Source organism: Notothenia rossii (assembly GCF_949606895.1).
Source record: "Notothenia rossii genome assembly, chromosome: 5".
Taxonomy (NCBI): Eukaryota; Metazoa; Chordata; class Actinopteri; order Perciformes; family Nototheniidae; genus Notothenia; species Notothenia rossii.
Genome location: NC_136903.1, coordinates 19,328,753 through 19,352,060, shown reverse-complemented (window position 1 = coordinate 19,352,060; position 23,308 = coordinate 19,328,753). Strand labels below are relative to the sequence as shown.

At 41.6% G+C, this 23,308-nt stretch overlaps 1 protein-coding gene across 9 annotated transcripts in view; it reads right to left on the bottom strand.

Moving 5' to 3' along the window:
• Positions 1-23,308, bottom strand: part of frmd4a (FERM domain containing 4A) — a 109,336-nt gene that overhangs the window by 15,633 nt on the left and 70,395 nt on the right. For 8 of the 9 annotated variants that reach the window (XM_079679956.1, XM_079679957.1, XM_079679955.1 and 5 more), the window contains exons 2-11: positions 20,342-20,407; positions 15,073-15,167; positions 13,649-13,741; positions 10,287-10,371; positions 7,957-8,013; positions 7,169-7,191; positions 4,540-4,623; positions 4,374-4,439; positions 4,220-4,277; positions 3,926-4,012 (exon numbers count right to left, since the gene is read on the bottom strand). In XM_079679956.1, the coding sequence (XP_079536082.1) occupies positions 3,926-4,012; positions 4,220-4,277; positions 4,374-4,439; positions 4,540-4,623; positions 7,169-7,191; positions 7,957-8,013; positions 10,287-10,371; positions 13,649-13,741; positions 15,073-15,167; positions 20,342-20,407 (714 nt within the window). Of the gene's footprint in view, positions 1-3,925; positions 4,013-4,219; positions 4,278-4,373; positions 4,440-4,539; positions 4,624-7,168; positions 7,192-7,956; positions 8,014-10,286; positions 10,372-13,648; positions 13,742-15,072; positions 15,168-20,341; positions 20,408-23,122; positions 23,305-23,308 lie in introns of those variants that run through there. The other variant, XM_079679959.1, reaches the window with a different exon arrangement.

Genomic DNA, 23,308 nt, shown 5'->3' with positions numbered 1-23,308 from the left:
GTGTGTGTGTGTGTGTGTGTGTGTGTGTGTGTGTGTGTGTGTGTGTGTGTGTGTGTGTGTGTGTGTGTGTGTGTGTAGAGGGTCAGGGGAAGAGTGATGAAGGGGGGAAGAATCTTTCTGTGGCCCAAACAATTGAAGTGCCCGCTCGCTCTGTTTAGTCAGTGTGTACACGCACAGACACACATTCACAAAGTCTGTTTCTCGTTATAGAAGAGTAGAGTGCGGGCAATTTCAGAACTCCTGCATCTATCAGCTGGCCCTGACCTGCTAACACACACATGTTGAGCTGTGGTGTACACTGAATATCAGTAAAGAAAGTCAAACTAAGGACTGAGAAACAGGGAAAAAGAAACAATGTGGACGACCCAACTTTGACAGGATGAGGGAGGAAAAGAGGAGAAAGGGAGCTAGGGGAGGAACAGGTCACGGCCCAGGAATTTTAACAGCCTGTGAAAACAATGGTCAGAGGGATGAGAAGGAGGAAAAGGGAGGAAGGGGGAGAAATATGATAAAACAACAAAGTCTGATGTATATGTGTATGTACTGTGTGTGTGTGTGTGTGTGTGTGTGTGTGTGTGTGTGTGTGTGTGTGTGTGTGTGTGTGTGTGTGTGTGTGTGTGTGTGTATGTGTGTGCACAAGCATGAAGAAAGGAACAAAGAAATCGGCACCCTTATCGCAACTGCCGCTGTACCGTGCATTTTCAATGGAGTGTGAAGTGCTAATGTAGCATGGTGCTAAATATAGCGGGCAGGGTAGATAGTGGGTGGGTGAGTGTGTTGATACATATAGCTGTGGAGATAAAATAGCTGTTTTTAACTGTGTTAAGGCACGAGACCACTAAAGCGGTTCTCTTCATCAGCACGATAGAGCTGCTGAAATTCTTTTAAGTAAACTTTGATGTGTCAGGGGAAGTAGAACATGTGTATCTGTATTCACGTGATCTACAAGGAGGTTCAATAAAGTTACCCTCAAGTTTAAAATTAGACATTTATGCTGTGATTCTAGGCAGTTTAAAACAATGCCCCAGATATATGAGCCTTTGTAGTCTTCAGGGCAGACATTTAATAGCGCGGATGTCTGGAAAAAAACATCAAAAATCTGCTGACAGATTATTTGTAAGGAACTCAGTCAAAGCTATTGGGTGCTTCTGTTATTTGGGCGAGTCGCTATAAATCGTTTCCCTCTGACCGTCAAACGCTCGCACAACATGGCACAAACACGCAGACACAAACACAGGCACAGGAAGTGACTGGTCATTATTCAGCAAACAACCGGGTGCTCATGTGCAAAGACCCACGTCTGTCTTATAATACTGTCTGTGCAGCCCAGCACACATCCATTACAGATGAAAAGGTTTGATCTGATAGTGTAAAGGCCTTTCTTCGGTGTCGTGGACTCCCCGGGGATTTCAAGAAGAATAGAAGGCTTAAATAGCATATGAATATTATTCTTTTTCAAGAACTGGACCTGAGGCTCTCTATTGTTTCACCCATGGGTGGGGCTCTGGTGAACCACCACTATATCCACTAGTTGTCATGGCGATGTAGATAAACTCAGGAGTGACTTCCTGTTGTTTGTGTTTTGGTTTTGGTGATTTGGAGGTATGACATTTATGGAATAAAACGAATCAGAACAGGCTGCATGAGTCTATTTATTTGATTGCTCTAAATGAAACACAGACAGAAGTTGACTCAAATCAGTGTGTACTTCTAATACACTACAGAAAAACATCAATATGCAGTGAAATGCATGTGAGATCACATTAAGTTTAATGTGCTGTTTAATTCAACCTCGCTGCAGCTTCACAGTATTGACAGAAGATTTCCTGTTTAAGCCTGTCATTCAGCTAGGTAGTCAGTCCAAACCCAGACCCTATAATCTCTGTCTAAATGAGTCAGAACACACCAACGAGGCAATCGTATGGTGTGTGGTTCGGCTGTAAACCCTGCCTGTGTGTACTTTATGTTATCTAAATGTGGCCTGCGGTGAGGAGAGGGGGAAAACTATGTTAACATCCCCAAATAAACGTGAAGGCTGCGGTGAATGGTCTGCATTTAAAACAACAGGGATCTCCCCTCATAAAAAGACAAACTAATTAAACACAACTGCCTCTAGTACACACACACCTATTCTACATAACAAGTTGGAGTCCTTTAGTCGCTTATTAATGAATAAAGAAAGTTGATGTTGAAAAGATTAACCTCTCTTCCTGTGAACAAAAACAGTTATTAGCCCATAATGTGTTATAATTAGTGTTCTGCCTCCTCCTGACTGAGTCACAGTACTGAGGACCTGAGTCACTGGTTACTGGTACTCGACCGGCTGATTGACTAATCACCAAATCAACTGCTCTTCCTCTGGTTTGATGAAATAGTGGTGACTCTCATTACTACCATAACAAAGGAAAAGCTCCCAGTGACCTCTCAGTGTCTCTTCCTTAAAACAAGGAACCACTCTGTAAAAGGAGCACCACCCATCCTCTTTGTCTGCCTTATTAGTGGGAAAAAACCTTACTGTGTTCATTGGGATTTAGTCAGTCTTGTGATGTTGCATTAACAAGACATGCAGTCCACAAATCTCTTTTGGGTCAAGCTCCTTAGAATACAATCCCACTTGTGCGGTGGGGAGGCCCAGCCTTACTTTCTTTGCTTTTAAATGTGTGTTTGCTTGTGTGTGTGTGTGTGTGTGTGTGTGTGTGTGTGTGTGTGTGTGTGTGTGTGTGTGTGTGTGTGTGTGTGTGTGTGTGTGTGTGTGTGTGTGTGTGTGTGTGAGAGAGAAGGAGATAGAAAGAAGGACAGAGGGTAGATAGTGAGGAGATCAGTACCGAAGCTTAACGGATCAATGACTCACACTGAGTGTTGCTATGGCAGCTGAATGCTTGATAAGTCTCTTGTGTGGGAATGCTATTAACTCTTTCTTCCCTCCATGTCGCTCTAAAATAGAAGAAATCCCTCTCGTTCTTCTTTGCCTCACCTCTGAGAAAGCTATCACTTGCCATTTTTTCCATTTCAACAAATATGTATATACTTTGTATAATATTAAACCAGTTTGTGACCGTTTCACACGTTTCCCAGCATGTTTTGTGTGAGTTTGATGTGAGAAAATGAGGACTGCATCCATCCACAGGGTTATTTAACACCTCAGCGGCCACCATGTTTTGGGTACTTAATGAGGTAATGAGGAAAGACGGGTGTTCGGTGGTGAGACAGTCATTTACACTGGAATGCACCATAATGTTAGTGGCAAACAGGAAATCTGTGGCAGACAGGAAGTATTCATCAGGATGGTGAGTTCAGAGTTCACTTCAATTCCTGTGTGTGGATGTGTGCATTCATTAGTGTGTGTTTGTGTGCGTTTATGAGCTACAGAGTACCAGTCTATGTGTGTGTTGGAGTGTGTTGGTGGTCAGTCAGTATGCTAGGATGCTGTTAACCCCTTTAACACCCTATGAGACCAGGCTGAATGCCACAGATCAAGGCCCTGCAGACGGCTGGAGGTCAGAGGTGAGGTAAGAAAGGCTTTCACAGGCGACCCACTGGTTGCATCCACTGGGAGGAGGGTCCCATTCAGGGGAATAAAAGCAGGACAGGCTGCAAAACATTCCGGGACTGAATGTCTCCAGACAGTAGTATTTGTACAGCATTGTTAGTACTCTTCCCAAACACAATATCCTGACTCACTGAATGGAAGAAACAGACAGCGGTGGCCATGAAAACATTTCCTTCTAGAGTAACACGTTAACTACCCACTCCTAATTAAAAACGACAGTAAAGAAGTAGGTGCCAAAACTGGAAATATATCTTGGAAGTTATTAAGGTTGTGATTGCTTAATCACAACCTTTTACAATTTTGGAAAATATATAAATACATCTTTTAAAGATCATTGTTTGTGGTGCAGAGAGATCAGAGGGAGCGTCATCTCACCTTCCTGGGTTTGATTTTGTCCTGGTGGTCATACTGAAAGATGCCTTTATAGCTCAGACCCAACCACCATGGGATCCCCTGCTTGTCCTAAAACACAAAACACCAAAAAACGTTATGAAAGGTTGTGCAAGTGTATGTGATTGATGGAGAGAGAGAAAGGCACTGAAAAAGAAAGACAGAGTACAAATAGCTTTAATCTCAATCATAACACCTTATCTCAAACTCACAGAAGGAAGAAAAATGTGTGTGGCATGTGTGTGTAAAAAAAGGAAAAGAAAAGTAGTAAAACGGTACCTTTACACCGTAGTAATGTACTCCATATGTGGGCAGAGACTCTACAATGCTCATATAACTGTGAGGAGCAGAAATACAGACATGTCAGGGTTACAGAGCACACAGACTTCTATAAGGTGAACAAACATAACCAGAGACATATTCAAATACTTACTTAACAATAGCTTGCCCTCTGGACTGCCCACTGATCTTTTTGTAATGCTCCACAACTCTGTCTTCACTGTAGGACAGTTCATAAATAGAAGAAGGAATCAGGTTAGGACAAGGAGGACCAGTGCAATGTTGTGATGGTTCTTCTCTGTAAATGACTAGTCTCTCACCAGTAGGCCAGAGACGGGTGATCCTTCAGGGCCTGGGTGGGCAGAGCAGGCAGCTTTTTCAGGTCAGACTTGGTTGCTTCAATACTGTGAGGGAGAAACCACAAGACATGATCAACACTACTTCAGCAAGAACAATCATTCTCTGCTGTAGGTATTTAGCTCAACAACTAAATGCAAAACTGAATATTTCCCAGAACTGTCTTAAAAATAACATTGGAAAATTGTAGGAACTATGTTTAGTTTAGTCAAGAGAGAGGCCATTGGCCTAAATACTCTCTATTTTAGAGAGTTTGTACTGTAGGTCAATTCTCTATTTTAGAGAGCCTTTTTCTAAGAACAGCTACAAAGACAACGACAGTTTGAAATGAGAGAAAAGAGGGACAGAAGGTTGATGTTATGATAGTTTCACTACAAGGTTATTGTACTAGGTATTACCCCAAAACAGATTCATTTTATCAGTAAAATTAATCTAAAATGTTGTTAATTCTTCACTTTGTCTCTTTTTAGGCAGATACATTACACCCAAAATACGGGTATATTGAGGAGTGCCTTGGACAATAGATAACCTTTAGACAGAGTACATGAGACAGGGACCCAGGCAGAGAGACTTGGCTTCAGATTCAGTTTTCAGACCTTCAGTGGCAGGAGGTCTTAATACCCTGCTCTAATCCCCCAGCCTCCCTCCAGCCGCCGCCCAGGCCTCAGAGGAGTGGGGGAAGCCCTGGGAACATGACAACCTATGAGCTAACGCCCTGGAAGAGATCCCATCCACCCTGCCCTTCTGTTCCTAATGTGTGAACACAGCTGTGTGTCTGGATTGGATGATAACCATTTCAGTAACTACTCAGTAGGCACATGTGGTGGTGTACAAAACGTTGGCATTGTACTCAATGAAAGGGCAGGAAAGGGTATACATACATTGTGTGCTCTGTGCCATTGTGACATGTTCATCTTCACAAGTCACTCAAATAAATAATTATTTAACATATTAATTGTCTATAAATAATTTATAATTAATACTGTAATGTAACTTTCCATCGCTTGCTGCAAGATCTAAGTCAGTGGTTCTCAAATGGGGGTACGTGGACCCCTAGGGGTACGTTGGAGTACTGCAGGGGGTACGTGAGATTTATTTTATGTTAATGAAAAAAACAACACAAGTAATACATTTAAACAAACTACTAATAGTAGATTAACTACTTTATTCAAAAGTTTACTGTAATTCTGGATAATAAAATGGGAAAAATAAACGGGGTGCTCCATCTGGCGGTTATAGGTATAAATGCTCATATTTTTTTTTCCTCTTCATTCCCCAAAATAAATAAATATACCAATTTTAGGAAAAGTAACGAAGTTTGAGCAGTGTGGGTTTTATATTGATAGAGTTACACCTATTTCAAAACGTGAAGTGTAATAACTGCGGGTGCCTCCCTGTCACCGAGAATGACAAAGCTCCTCAGTGAAGCACAAGCCCATGTTTCTCGCTAAATTGTAAGTACAACTTATTAAAAAGATGGTTTGCCATGAATTTAGTGATGGATTGTAAACATTTGAAATGTAGCATTTAAGTGTTTCTCAGTTACAAGGTTGTTGTTTTTATAAATCAGACACTGATGGTGCATCGCTGTACTGTACCTCTTTATACAGGCATTTTGTCCCAAACAAATCGTTTTTGCGCTGATCAGGGCTGACATTGTTTTTCAAAGGGGGTACATTATTAAGAACCGCTGATCTAAGTAATGTAAGAGATGTAAGAATAGGTGTTTTGAAGAGTAGCAGCAGTGACCGATGTAGTGAAACCTAATATGGAGGAGGGGTACAGTGTATGGAGTCTATAATGTTTTTAGAGAAGGGAGATATGTGTGAGTGGGAGGAAGACGTTACAGGAAAGGGGGAGAAGGGGGAAAGGAATGTCTCCAGAGTGTGTCACATTCCAGCCCTCTGCAGGATATCGTGTTTATTTGCTCCTTTCACAGGCGGAAATGAGGTCAGAGGGGATGCTGTTATCTGTGCTACAACAAAGGGATGAGGGGATGAGGGATGACATACATTTAGGCTAACATCATACAGATGTGTAGAGCCACATGTGGAGAGTAGCTGACATGAAACATTACTTGACTGGGAAGTTAATCTTGAATTTAATTAATTTGAGTTTAAATATTTATTCAGAATATTTTAGTAAAATATTTGTTGGTATAACAAATAATTGTATGCAGTAATGTTGAGTCTTAAATTGGAGGAATGTCAATATCTTTTGTTTTTCCTTACACACATGTTGACACACAAATCAGAACTGAGTGGCAGCACAGGCTGAAGAGAGTGAATCAAAGTGGAACAAGGGTAGCAGGAAAGAAGCAGGGAGGGGTGCAAACCAAGCTCAGAAACAAAGAGACAGTGAGACAGCACCTCAATGCTCAGGGGAGCAGAGGAGCAGACAGACGACTGATATCACTTCCATTGTCCCTCTGTCTGAGCCTCTCGCTTCTGAATAAACATGTATAAACCCTACCACCCTATCACTGGGGATGAACATTGAGACGGAATATGTGGTATAAACATTTGAAAAGATCCCTCCTAGCTACAACTTTCACTTACATTACAAATGATTAGAAGTTACTCATGTGCTTACCTTGTGAAATCACCTTTAGCCTCCTGTGGAACAGAAAGGGAAAGAAAAAAGTAGTGAGAGGAGAAAGGATTTACATATGTGGATATGTGAGCACCAAGCAGTGACCATAAAATCTGTGTTTATGTTCGGTGTGCATTGGTGAATTTGCAGCCAGGTCTGCTCTGCTCAGAGAGAAATATTAAACCTCCATCTGGAAGGCCTAAAGAGCAGATATCTGATACTGTGCATCTGCACCTGCAATGAGGGCACACACACACACACACACACACACACACACATCGACAAACAACTCAGCCAAGTCTATGTGTAACATGACCTTGCAGCATCATCGTTAATGGACTGACCTACTCAGAGAAAGGGATAGGAGAGAGTATGGGGTGGCGTTGAGAAGACTTTGTGAAGTAAAAGAGTTCCTCTGCTGCTCTGTGTTATATTAGCACTGACTGACAGCACTGAATATTTAGCCGGTAGCCAAGATTTTTTCTACCAACTAAGGCAGTTGAGGTTTTTAGGTTTTAAAATCTCCAAGCACCATGGCAGTTTACTGACAGATTGATTACTGCATTAGATCATTTAGATTTAATCATCGTCAATTATGACTGCAATAGAAAATGTGAATTCAATCATGGTCAATTAGGATCAAAGGCTGGTGGAGACATGTTGGAAGAACATTTCAAAACGTTTCAATGCAGAGCAAAAGCCCCTGGAACAACCAGTGCATTTGGCTGCATGAGCTAAAAACATATATCCAAACAGAGATCCACACAAACACACATGCTTTATCTTACTTGTAGAATAAAGGCAGCCAATTCGAAGACAACATCACTGTCCACTTCAATAAGTTCCTGCAAGAAAAAGAGAGAAGGAAATGATTGTATTACTTTTACTGACTTAACATGTTGGGAGCAAAAGTGGTCGAGCCTCTAATCATCCTCCATTTATCCAAGAAGGGTTGCTTGTAACTTTCATCGCCCTACCACTACCCCTCCAGTTTTCCACTCTCCCTTCTCTAATTTCATGACCTCTTCATGCGGATGGAGCGCAGAGATTAGAGGCAAATAGAGGGGGTTTGAGACAGGGGGTTTGGGGATTGAGGGTAGGCATGGATGCTCTGGTTACTGATTATTCATTGCATTTTCCATAGGTGTTCTTTCAAATGTAATATTGTTTTTGAATGTGGACATGTGGATATGGGAAAAGGTAGACTTCATGACAATCAAATATCTTTCTTGGTGTTTGTAATCAGACCATTGGCATGTTCATATACATTGAATGCTAGGTCTGCTTTGAGGGGGAGAAGGGTATTCAGCAGTGAGTAGTGGGTCAAGTATGCCTGGAATGCTCCCTTTACAATCTACCTCTTAATTTGTTGGGAGATCAGACAGCCAGGATGAAACACTAGACTGAACAAACCCACCCTGGGTGTACCACCCACGTGGCAACAAACCGTCATAGAGTATGTGTTGTCGTACTGTATGTGTTCCCACAGCACAGCACAGAACGTTTCTCACAACTTATATAAATGCTGAAGCAGAACATATCCCGAGATACAGTTTCCTAACAACCCTCAACATGAACAAATCATTCTTAAAATACTGCATTATATTTCTTTTCTTTTCTTGCTCTCTTGCATTGAAAGAGATCATTGTATTTTAGCTGAAGTTGTTATCGGGGTGAAATACATGAGTATAGCGGGATCAGATATCTTCTTGAAGTAGCTAAAGACGTGACTGAATCAGAAACCTTCTGTTTGTGGGTCAGTCTATCCCTGAATACTCAGTTACATAATCACTACCATTCAAGAGGATTGCACACTTTTGCATCCACTTAGCCTGCACAAATAAAACAGAAAGAAACCATATCATTCTCAAAGCCCCCACAAAGGGGGAAGAGCATCCCTATCTGTGCAGCCAAATAGAGTTGAAGTGCTCCTGTGCTATTTGCACATATTTAAATTAGGTCATGTGCCTACATCTGCTGCAAACTGTACACAGAACAGAAGCACAACTTTCCAAGTGTGTTTGAGCAATATCTATCGCTAATCAATCTTGAGATGGGGCAGATAGCGGCTGCAAGTGATGGACGATTCTTGATGCTATCAGTGGCCGCAATATATTGATTGTGTATTCCCCCTGAGTGTCTTCCTCATCACAACTGCAGTAAGACCGATGCTGTGCACATAGTAATAAACTAGACCACCCAAACCTCCTATGTAAACGTAGGTTTGTTTACTATTTGACACTATTAGCTATGTAAGGTTTGTATACCACTTTTATACAACAAATTGCGTATGACACACTAGTCTGAACATTAATTCAACACAAATATGCATTAAATGGCTTTGCATTTATTGTTGGAACTTCCATCACTGTCAGCACTGAAAATAATGGGTCTAATGATATTATCAGAGTTTTCTACAGAGCTTTGTTTGGGTTGTTTTTGGCCCATTTATCTTTTCAAGAGCACATACGCCCTCTTCTGGACAGGCAAAATAACTGCTGAACACTGATGTCACTGAATCTACAGTACATTGTTGTCTTTTTACAGGGGAGGAAGTAGGTAGAATATGATAGGGGAAAGCGAACCAGTTAACTGCACAACAACAAAACATAGGAATTGCCTTCTTTTAGAGGAATGCTTTAAGTGAGTCACCAAATGTTCAAAATATATATTTGCATTTCTATTAGGGAGCTTATGTAGTGTTTATTTTAACAGCCAAAAATAAATGTGCTTCAACCCTGACAGATGGCAGAAAATGTGTCAAATTATGCGCTAGTTGCTGGAATGTGGAGCAGCACATATAATGATAGGCAACAGCTGATGCAAATGTTTCACATTTTCTGCTTCACCAAATCCGTGTGGAGCACCAAAGCCCAAGCTGGCCTCTTCATTTAGAACCAAAAATTGGCCAATGAAGTGGCATGCTTCAAATCGTATAAAGTCCATTACCCAACATTATTTTTAACTTCAAGTATACCCACTGAAAACCCCCACCTCTTTTTTTTTAGCAAGTCCATAACCAAACTCACCATCTTTATTTCTAAAGCATTTTAGGATAAATACATCCCAGTCAACAGTATTATGGATATGCATTATGGCAACAGATTATTGAGTTTACCTTGTAGATGATGGACTTGGCATTAAGAAAAAACAGCTCAATAGTAGCATTATCCTTCAGGTAGGATATGCTCTCTATGTAGAACCTGAAAACATAGAGGGATACATTTTATTATAATTGCAAATCATGGGTTTACCTTCAGTTCTACAAAGACAATCAGTAAAGTTTATAGTCCTTTTGACCCAGAAACAAAAATGACAAACACAATATATTAAAGGTGGGGTAGGTAAGTTTGAGAAACCGGCTTGAGATACACTTTTTGTTATATTCCATGGAATGCTCTTAACATCCCGATAGCAATGAATATCTTAAGAGCTTTGACAAAAAATTCATAAGAAAACGTCATCAGTGGAAGCCGTAGTACTGTAAAAAGCACGACCAATCATTTTAGCCGGCTAAAATAACTGGATGGCCTACCTGCCTGTCAGCCTTCCATCTGTGCACAAACTTATCTCGTGCCCTCATTGGTCATGTGCGCGTTCGTGTGTTGGAGGAGGGGCTCTGTAAGGAATTGGCAGATTTTTTCCGGCTGTGTATTTTCAAATTGTAGTGCACTCGAGCTGGTTTCTCCAAAATGACCTACCCCACCTTTAAGGTATAGTCATGACTGAGACAGATGTATGCAACGACCAGAGGGACCAGAAGAGGGCCCACCATACCAAAGGCTGACCCTCTACACCTCTTAAACAGATCCCCTCTCTCACCAAGTGTGTTGGCAACAATCCATTATTAGTTTGTTAGTGTGAGCACATTCCTCAATCTGAATGCACACACATTCATTCACTCACACACACACACACACACACACACACACACACACACACACACACACACACACACACACACACACACATTGGATGTGCACATGATGCACTTCACACATTGTCCACTTCTCTGCATCATCAGCAGTGTGTACTGATTCCACATGCAAATACAGTACAGACACACACAGATACATACACACACACACACACACACACACACACACACACACACACACACACACACACACACACACACACACACACACACACACACACACACACACACACACACACACACACACGCACTGCAGAGAAGCACAGTAAACCACTTCTAGCAGCGTGATGAGGTGTGAGTTAACATAATAATGCCGTCTAAATTTAGCTCATGAATGCATGCAGAGCCAGAGGGGAGCAATGATGGAACGCTAGGAAGCTACTGATTGTTAGCTGTTCTTTGATGGAAGCTAACATCTTAAACATCCTCAGTGTATGACTTGATGTATCCCAAAAGTGTGTATAATGTGGCCTAAGCACATGTTCCTATGGAAACACGTGTATGTGTCGATTTGTGTGTGTATGAGTGTAAAGATATTGAGTCAGAAGGATTGTAGGAGGATCAATATTGGAGGGTTTAAATCGCGTTGAGAGGAGCCATGTCAATATTCAGTGGGAACATTTCATTAAAGCCACGGTGTTGATGAGTTATACACACACTGCCAGCACAGCAGCAAGCATGCAAAAAGGCTCCCACTGAATCAGCTGGAGGTGGGCTGCTGCCTAGCATTTATGGGAACACAGTACACGCATTGCACAGATACCACATAAGCATGCAAATAGATGTTGTGCATGCACCTGGCAGTGACACACCTGCACCCAGAAACAACCTTTCCTTGTGCTAATGAAAACAATATGCTCACATTGATCATGGATTCAGGCATGGCATTTGGGCGAACGGTTGCTCCATTATAGTCCTGAGTCTGCCTATGCATGTGTTTCTCAGGGTTGGGTGTGTGTGTGTGTGTGTGTGTGTGTGTGTGTGTGTGTGTGTGTGTGTGTGTGTGTGTGTGTGTGTGTGTGTGTGTGTGTGTGTGTGTGTGTGTGTGTGTGTGTGTGTGTGTGTTATTGTGACATTTGGAAAGATTTAGGTAAGAGATTGGACTAAACGGCGAGAATAAAAAGGGGGATGCAGCCTCAAAATGGTGTCAAAGTTCACAATGTCACAGCACCAACACCACAGCATCCCTAAACACCTATTAGTCTATTTAAATACACACACAGTGACCCACACTCTGACCCACACTCTGACCATCACGGACAGACACATTTAAAAAAAATGTTTTATAGCTTACCGCAGATAAAGAGAGATGGTAACTGTGTATATCAATGCCACTTTACTGAAAGAGGCAGCACTAAATGCAGCAAATTATACTCATCTGCACATGTTTTTAGTATATCAAATTGTACAATGACAACATTGTTAACTACACAGGGTGAACAATGTGTCTAAGAATACAATTTCGCTATACAGTCGCCTCATTGTGTCATGGTGAGCTGTGCCGTAAATGTCGCCCTGGAAATGACTACTCAGTGACATTGTTTAGCAGGGATATTGTACGTCATGTTACTATGTACGTTGCTAACCAAGCTCAGTCCCTGGGGTGTATATGACATCATGGATATTTGTTGGGGACAGAGCACATAAGTAGACCCAAAACAAAGGCTTGGCTTTCCCTCTGCAGGCTCTGACTGAGAGCTCCTGTGTGTGTGGGCAGAGGATGGCTTTGCGTTTTCATTTGAGGCCAAGAAAGATTAGAAAATATCCTCGCAGGTCAGGTGCCTTTTTCTTGCATTTTCAAAAGCCTATTGAAGATAAAACACCCACATGCACACAAACAAAGAACACACACACAAACACACACATGCACACTTGTGTGAGTTTTTAAATATGAGAAGGGCTTTTGTAAGGGCTAAGAGAGTAGTGTGGGTTTGTTGGATTATTTCATGACCCTATCATAACAGGTCATAGAAGAGTCTGCTTTAAATGAGAAGTAGACTCCAATACAGCAAGAAGAGCACACTGTAGGATTGGATGTTTCGTATTGGTTGAGTCAAGAACCAGACTATTTTCTTCCATGTTTAAGCATTGAAATTGACACATAAACCTTTGACAAACTAGGCACCAACGTTTTTTTAAGTGATCTTTATAAAATAGTATAGTATGCCACGGCTTCTCTCTGTACGTGATCCGGCCATCCTGTTTGGAATAGGGCACTTTGTAGTCACCACAAAGCTACTTGACGGGATTTGCATGCAGCGCATAATGATAAGGTATAAGAGGCTCATGATTGGCTGAGAGGCCCCTTGGCGGGAGTTTAACTCCGGGGTCAAAGCAATTTCATAGAGGCCTGTCATAACTAACCTTGTTAATCTGTTCCTATTACCACATGAAGGCATAAGCATACACTAACAGTTTTAGCGACGTACTCTCTCTCTCTCTCTCTCTCTCTTTCTTTCTCTCTTTCACACACATTCAAACAATGCAATCAGTGACTGGGGCGTGGGTTAGTTAGCTGAGTAATTTAATAAAGAGAGACTCACCTGACACAGAAGTAGAGGACAATGGGACCAGACTTCTTCGGGAACTCATGTTCTAATACCCTGCGGTCCAACTGCAGCCAACTAAAATGGCCCCTGATGAGACAAAACAGGCAATCAATGCCTTTTATTCAGGGAGGTATAATTATTCCAAAAGAATACACAGAACTTATATAATTATGCTAAACATTTTCTTTACTTGAATCTCCCCATGTTTCTTTTCCTATTTCCATGTCTTCCCTTCTGTTGCCCCCCTTTTCTCTCTCCCCCTCTCCTCTCTTTTTTCTGTCCCCCTCCAACTGAGAGAAAAACTGCAGAGACAGCTTGTCACCCTGGTAACCCTGCATGGTTTCCTGAGCAACTGAGCAACATCTCTCTCTCAAGCTCTCCCTCCTTCTGTCTCTCAATCTATCATGCGTTTCCCTCCCAAACGGCCTCTTTGACCACTGAGCGGTCAGCTTTGAGGCGTCTGCTCTCCCCAGGCCCTCGGAAAACAAATCTACACATCATAGAATTAGTCCTGGGGGGCTAAAACTACAAAGATGATATAGCTTTGCTGGACAGACTGTGTCACAGCCATGTAAATGCCATGGAGCAGAGGCTGTTTTTTCTTGGCATCAAAGAGAGAGAACAAAAGGCCAGGTTTGCCTGCATGTAAATCATTTGTATATTGCAGGACTAGTTCTGGAACCTGCTGTGGTGTCTCTCTTTCTAGGTCACCAAACACAATAAAGCTCATTTGAATGTCATTTTTGTATTTCAAGCACAGTTCTCGTACCAATCCTTCTGACTGACACAGACTTGTGATCTTTAGCTAGCCCAGAGCAGGACACTGGTAACCTTATCATAGCATCAAAGCCCTTTATAACTAGGTATCTGATCATACATCAGTGAATGTTTCAGCATGATATTCATGATCAAGGTGAATGAAGGTAGCCATCTCCTTTTACTGGCAAATAAAAGATAGGTGAAAACCATAAACTGGATATCTAGGTTTTTTCTAAGGACATTTCTTATACTAAATAAACGTATACAAACATATGCTAAATACACAAAGTAAACATTATCAAATTCAGCAGGGAAAAAAAGGCCAAACAAAGGGCCACATTTAACATTTCTAAACCCATATTTCAAACTTAAACACTGTACTGTGAAATTGAGTATTAATAGTGATGCTTTTGTTAAAACATATTCAAAGCACACACATAACATATAAATAAAACCATGCTACTACATCATTTATGCTTAAAACTAATGTCAGTTTTTTCCCCTTTGTCATCTATGGCAACCAATGTTACAGTGTAACAGGGAAGAACAAACACAATCCAACAAACAAGACAAACTTTAGACCTATTCCTGGGCTACTGAAACACCATACAGTATAGAGAGTTCACTTTCAAATGCATTACTATTCAAATGTGACTTACGTTTCGTCTGTGTATGCAATACCAAAGTACTCCTTCTCCTTGAGGTTGAAGTGCGAGGCCACCAGGTCCAGCAAGTCCTTTGCCATCAGCTTGGGCTGCAGGGGGACAGACATATTAGTATTGCTCTCATTATAGTTTGAATTTGAGTTATAAAGTCCTGTCTCTGTGTGAGGGTACTTTATCACACTGTAGTGAAATTGGAACAAGTACATGTGTAGAGCTTTATGTTAATGTTTCTATCAGCTATTGATTAACTGCAATGACTAAGCATTCTGACAAACAAGGGGGAAAAGAGGAAAAGAGCAAGAGAGGAGGAGATACATTAGAAAGAGAGAGTGCGAGAAAGATGGATGGAGTGTGTGGATGTTGCTGACAGTGCAGGTACCGTGCCCTTCCCCTCCCTGCTTTCCGCCCATCTGACCCAAACCTCTACTGCAGAGTCATGCCTCCAGGCTCCACCATTGTATTGTAGGGAGAGGGCTGCAGCTAGCATACAAGCTTTCTAACTGGTTTATACTCTGGAATACTGTCCGAGCTTTATATAATGACAACCTCCAATTATCACGACGCTCAGAGCTTGCAGAGCATCTTAAAGCCAGGCAGAGGCCGGGGACTGCTGCCATATGCTGCTGGTTTGTGACATCCCGAGTAACTGCACACCCCACCCTGAGGTTAACCATGGGTGTGCCTCGCTGCCTACAGTTTCATTACAGGCACACACGCATTCTGCATGGACATATGCACTAAAGAGCCCATGCACAACATTCATGCAGCCTACTCACAACACACAGGAGGTACATGTGTGATGTGCTGTGTATGTTTAGGATAGGGGACAAGGGAAAAACGTACTGTGTGCAACCATACACACACACACACACACACACACACACACACACACACACACACACACACACACACACACACACACACACACACACACACACACACACACACACACACACACACACACACACACACACACACACACACACACACACACACACACACACACACACACACACACACACACACACACACACACACACACACACAACTATCTCCCCCTGAGGTCCTTTACTATCTGTTCACTGCACAACTTCAGTGACAGAAGCTACTGAGAGCTATTTAAAGAGGAGGTGATGTCATACACACAGCAAGCATACATACACACATACATGTACGTACACACAGAGACACAACTCCAATGACCTAGATCTCACACAAGCACGACGCCTACAGTGATCCTGCAACACAGAAAAGACTCTGGAGAGAATAGAAGCTAACATATAGGCTGCATCTGCCATATAGGTGCAGGTTTCACATCTGAACAAGATAAACAGTGTTAAATAGGAAACAAAATGGCTACTGTACTAGCTTGTTGTGTCTCTTAGATCTCACCTGACTCCAAAACCTTTCATCACTGGAATTATTAAGAAGAAACCCATAACACTTAAATAATGAATATAGAGGATGTTATTTGAAGAAAACTTTCTAATCTAAATTCACAGCAAGAATAATAAAAGGCACCTCTTTACATGCTAAATGTTTATACAATGGTTGCATGTAGTTCAATACATCCAGAGAAGAGTTTTAAGAGCTGTACTTAACTATACAGGTACTTATCTGTCTGAATCTGACAATAAGTGGTATTCCCATCCACAAAGGCTTTGATTGGCTCTGTTGTTTCTCCAAATAGAAGGGCAGCAAGTCAAAAAAGCGACACTCGATCTCTTTGAAGTGCTCAAAAACAATTTAGATGTGGACATTTTAGGTCTGGAAGAAAGCTATCTTTATAGTATTAGCGGTAATACATGTTTTGGTTCAGCTGGAGACACATACACAGTCCTGGTCTCTCATTACTACACAGCAGTCAACTGCTCTGGCAACAATATCAATTAAATGACATCCGTGCCACCACAGCATAAAAAACAAAGAGAGGGGGACGGAGACACATGGACACATAGAGTAAACCGTTAGAAATATGGAGAGGAAATGAGCCCCAGATACAAGAAGTGCAAGACTGGAGATAAAAAAAGAACAGAAGGACCCCTGCAAGGTTAAGCTTACTTCTTGCCTCGGCATTGTTATGAATATCAAGCAGACTGTGAAAATCTCTTTAAAAAATCACTGACAGTATAATTGAGTTTGCTTCTCCCCCTTCAAGTGACAACTCCCCCCTTCCTTACACTACAACTTATCTCTGAAATGCCAGATACCTAGCGGATGTGTAATTACGTTGTGGAAGATACCAACAGTGATACAGAGAGTGAATGACAGGTAATAAGGTAAGTGATAGGGAACATCAAACACACTCACACAATAACTGAGGCACATTCCAGAACCATACAGATGATACTGAATATAAACACACACATACACACACTCTGTGCAGCCATCTATCAAGCAGTAAAGCTCTCTGCTAGCTTAGACAGCATTACTGCTAATAGACCTATAGCCTGTGCCTCCTCAGCAGCACAGATAATTAACAGTATGAGAATTACAGGGAAGTGCAAGATAGGAGGAGACATGCTAAAGCAAACCCCCAAACAAGTGACTAACACACAACAGTAGCTCACTCGCCTGGCTGGCAGCAAGTTACGGCCCTATCTCAGCAAACAGCTAGCCAGGCGCCTTCAGGATTGCCCGGATTTATTTATGGGCTGCTAACTCATTTCCAAATGCCAATCCAAAAGTCCAAGGGTGGGAAGGGAAAAGATTTTTAGTCACAAGATGCCCAAAAAAGTTTTAATATTTTCAACTAGTTTTGTGTACACACTTTCAGTGTAGCATCTTACCATTTTACATTTAAACCTTTTTGTTTTCTTCAAATGAACATTGGTGTGGAAGAGTTACACTGTCACACAACTTAATAACCCATTCACTCTTACACAACTCTAACCTCAGGCAGTGATAGCCATATGACTGAAATATATGTTCACCCAGTGGAGTATTTGGAGGTTAGCTTCAATCTTTACGGCCTGGTAAAAATGTGTGTTGGCCTTCTAACATATAGTTCTCAGCCAATGAGGCATTGCTCCATAAACAAGTATATCAAAGGAAGGAGGAAGGGGATGAGGAAGAGGGAAATGTTAAATGACTCTTCTGGGATTAAACAGCTGGTCAACGTTACAAGTCAGTGACAGAAGTGAGATTCAACCTTTCAAAGGCTAGATGGCTGCCGTGCTCGGACAGGAAGTTATATGAAAACCGCAACAGGACAGACTTGACCACACTGGTTATAAATGATCAGTAGAGCACGATGGAGTGTGTAATTCTGCATGAATTATCATCATCTCTTCTAGACATCTTTTTTTTGCAAATTAAGGAAGGTCCTGACTGCTTTCTTGGTTACTTGAAAACTAAGAATAACATTCTCTGTGGTCCAAAAAGAACTTAATGGCCTACTGTACCCAATGCAGAAAACTGAGGATAGAAAAAAAGAGAAAAAAAGAAAGCAGCATCCATATTTTTATGACAATGGTTTGTTAATAACATCCCCTCTTCCTGACTTCTCTCTTGATAATACCATTGCCAAACAGTAAAAATACCATGTGTTATATTAAGTATATTATGTGGTAAACAGAACAAATGTTCTCTCTCACAAGACTTCAAGTATCTGTAAAACTCTTTACATAAAATAAAGATTACTTAAATGTTTATATTCAACTCTCTTTTTGTTAAATTCCCATTCATTTCCTTTCTCAATGGCCAAGAGGAGGAATGGCGAGCAGAAGGGATAATAGATGGATGAGATACAGAACTGCTGTAGCTGTGTTTCATATTTTCGATTTAGAAGAAGGCAGAGCTGGGGCAGGTGAAGGCTAAAATGAGCTGAGAAAATAAATGGATACTGAGACGTAGAAAGTCAAGAGAGATGGGGAGCGAGAAGAGAGTGGAAGCGGTGCAAAGACAAGTACCAATTTGAAAGAGAGGATCAGTTCTGACAGAGTAATCGAATCAGAAAGTCAGCAGACCTATCCAAAGCTCTACCCTCCATTTTATCCTCTCCATTCCCATCCCTTTACTGTCATCTCATGTCTCTGTATTCCTGAGCTCTCTTCTCACTTTTCTTTCTCCCTCTAAACCTCTTGAGTTTCTGCGTCAATCTTTCTATATGCTCTGCTTCCTGTTCTTCTACTGTTCCAGGGCAATTACTTTCTGTTGTCTCATTTGCAGTGGAATCGGGTCAGACCAAAGGGGGCTAAGAGATGTTAGGAAGAGTGGAAGAAGCCTCTCATGAAGAGGCTATTTACTTTGAAGCCAAACCATGAGAGGGATCTTATACATGAAAGTGTATGTCATCAACAACCAATGGAGAAAAGGAGGAAGGGAAGGGAGAGGTTACTTTGCAGAGAGGGCCATACATTTTTATAAAAAACAAAAACTCCCCACCAAACGAAGTATGTGTTATTGTGTGATGGAAAAAGCTTTCACAAGAGGGTTTAACCCTGGGTGTATAACATAAAGCAGACCAGAGCAGATCTACAGCACTAAGTAGCTATCTACAAAGGGTGTGGGCTTTACATGGTGAACAAGGGATAGATGGGCGTGCATTGGGTGCTGCTGCTGCCTTTGGTCATTACTGCAGAAAGGCCTGCTGGGTAAAATTGAAGGCTGAAAGTAGGGGGGAGGGGGGCAGCATGCAGATTTGTTTTTCCTGGACAATTGGAGGATTGCATGGAGCTTTGTCAATCACACAGAGATATTTGCAGGATCAGAAGGAGCATTGTCAATTACACAAACAGTTGATGTTTTCTGTTAAATCATTCTGGGCATTTCTGATGCATTCTGGGGAGGCAGTGGGGATGGACGATGAAGATTGAGCATTGAAGCCTGAGTTTAGGAGGAAGAGTTTATTTTTAGGACATTATTAGGACTGAACTCATTGCTTCTACAGGGATGGTAAATCAGGGCATGGTCTGCTGCATGCATGCTTGTGTGTATGCAGTGTGTGTGTGTGTGTGTGTGTGTGTGTGTGTGTGTGTGTGTGTGTGTGTGTGTGTGTGTGTGTGTGTGTGTGTGTGTGTGTGTGTGTGTGTGTGTGTGTGTGTGTGTGTGTGTGTGTTGAAGGATCAGATGAGCATTAAGAAAAAAGCAAAGTCACCTACTGCTGACCAAATTTCCCTGGGTCAGCAGTAACCAGGTCCCTGAGGACACCACACATTGCATATTCGCTCTAAGGAAAGGAGAGTCTGCAAAGAGTGAGGGAAGAAAGAGAGAGGGAAGAAAGAGAGAGTAGAGCGAGAGGGTTCAAGGAGGAGAGACTCACCTGTACAAGCAGCTCCAGCTTCCTGTCGTCCAGCAGATGGACCTGACATCGCCTCCCCTCCGTCATCTGAGAAAAACAGACAAAAAGAAACAAGGGATTCCAGTCAAAAATGTGTTTAAAGATATTACATGTTATATTAATATAGTTTAAAAGTAGGGTGTTAAATGGATCAAAATAAGCCAATACTGATGATTCAATTAGTTGGAGCAAGTATCTGGTTACAAATACGCATACTCAGTCATTTGTCAGCAGCACGCCAGTAGATTGGTCAACAACAAATATGACAACAGTTTTGAGGTATTTCTTGCTTGCTACGTCAATATACTTTCTAAATCTGGAAAGTCAATGTGTAACTCTGCTGGTTTTTACAAAGTTATGAAAGCAATGTTAACTTAAAATCAAGTCTGATGTTAGCTTACACAAAAGATTATGATCCCAGTCTCTTCAACACAGTGAGACATAAAGCAATATGCGATACAGACTGTAAGATTGGTATACAACAGATACTTATAGCCCAGGTATTGGAACTGGGACTAAAACGTTGTATTGGTGCATTGCTAGTTATCTCAGTGAATTCTTAATAAGGTTAGCTGAACCCACACAATGGGCCAATAGAGACAACGTCCTGCGCTGTTCTCTACCTCACTGACATTTCTAGCATTCCTTCTTGAGCAGGAAATCCATTATCCATCAGTGGACTTCATTGACCACAATAAATGAAGCTGCACGCTAAAAATCGTAACTTTTTTTCTCTGCGCTGTTGATACAAAGTTTACAAAGTAGAGCCGCTAATAAAGTGATAATCCGTCTGCCAAGTTCAAGTGTAAACACTGAAGCAGGTGCAATGGTTTAATAGTCAACTGTTGTAAATATGTGCCACATACACACAAGTAAGGTAAAACCTGTTACAACTGAAAAACCCAAGCCAATTATTCAAAGCTGTCTTAAAATGTGCTTGCAGGGTAAAATGTAAACAATCAGAGGACTAGGCTGACAAATTCAAAGCAGAGTATTCAGCATTTGTCTGTTTGTGTTTTCTGGTGTTTTCAGCACATGTGGAGTTTCTCTACAATTTTCACAGGAAGCGGGGACCCAGAGGAACACAAATACCCCCTGGCTCCTCCCACCCCCCCCCTCACATCTGGAAAAAGGGGAGGGACACCAGGGGGAGGTGTGTGAGGGTAACAATTGGAGAAGGGGAAGAAAGAAAGGTGGAGAGACATAATCATTGTCAAAAATGGAATGAGAAAGCCCTTCCAAATGTAGATGCCATAAACACAAGCGCAAGCGTAACCGGTTTGTAACTCTTCACCACACGGATCACATTGGCCACCTGAGGCACTTGCAATTTGGTAAGGGTGTGTCCACAACATGAGAATAACATACTCTTACTTTCTCACCGCTTATGCCAGCTTGCATCCAGGTGGCAGCTTTAGCAGAGAGCTGAAAATACCAGAGAAATAGAGGGAGAGGAGTGACAGAGTTGTGTCTTAACACTCATCTCTGTGTGAACTCTGCTGAATGATTACTGGGGTGTGTGTGTGTTGGTGTGTACGTGTGTGTGTGTGAGTGCAGCTTCTAGTTCTACTTTGAAGGGTTTCGTTTGCCCTCCCTCTCACCATTGATCTCCTGTGGTTTGAGGGTTTAAGATTGGGTGCACCTGTGCACACATTAACACACACACTTCAATATTTATTTTGTTTTCATGTCCTTTCATGGAGTTACATTATCTTTCCAAAACTTTTCATGTTTATACTGTATACACTGATTTAAGTGGTACTGTCATGGCAACTGAGTGGAGGATCATATGTGTAAACATGATTATTTCCAGACAAATATAAAAAGTATAACAATCCTGAGATGCCTAGTGTATACAACGTTGGTGCACAGTTATTATGCAAATATTTAATTTCAGTTTTCTTTTTTTGCTGGCTAAATTCATTTATTTATTTATTGTTTAGTTTGGAGAAGAAGAGAAGGGCTAGAGTACTGACGAAACATCCTACTGTACTTTTGTATTTTGTCTGCAGAATACCTTTAACTGCAATGCAGACAGAGAACACACCCACACAAACACACACACACAGCTTGAGACACCTGGGAATTGTACGAACCTTAACGTCAAGGTAACAAATCACTGCCTTCAGGCTAAAATTAGGGAGCTCAATCTGGCAGAGACAGATGCTTATTGGTTTTAGTCCTGAAATTCACTTTGTGGGATTGGACACATGCTACTGAGTTTATTTCCACCATGAAACCAAATGCAATAAAGTTTCTATGAATAGCTTCTACCAATTACACTCAATACAAAAAAGGAACATGTGGAATATTGCTGCACCATGAGACAGTGAAGACAGATATCTGTACAGGATATTTTATGATAAAAACCACTGAATATGTTTACAGCATCTTTGCTCTAACCAATGCATGCTGTGGACATTACATCCGGGAGAAAATAACCTGGGAGAAACATAGGCAAACACATGTGGTATTGCCCTGGTGTGTGATTCATTCTGCATGTAACCCACCAAAATGTCTTACCCATTACTAGTCAGGTTTGTATTGGACATGAAACAACTTCATTCCTGACTCATTGGCATGACACGGTGATATCAAAAGACAAAACGTGACAATGAACAATGAATAAAGCAGCCATGTTCAAAATGCTTAATTATGTTGCTGGAGCGGACACCCAAATAGCAGACACACACAAACAGTTAGCTGACAGTGATGCCTGGTCCACTGCTGGCCACAGCACTAACGTTATCATTAGTTAGTTACCTTGCAAACAAACGCTCCCTGCAATGCTCCCACACAAAAACCGTCTGCAAGAGCAGAGAAAAATATTCAAAAAAACAAATGATTAATCCCAGAAAGAAACGAGTCGTGTCACTGCCAGAAAATCGTCAAAAAACACCCGTTTTCCCGGCTGGCCTAGAGGAAGAGGCACATCAGCATCCATGTTAC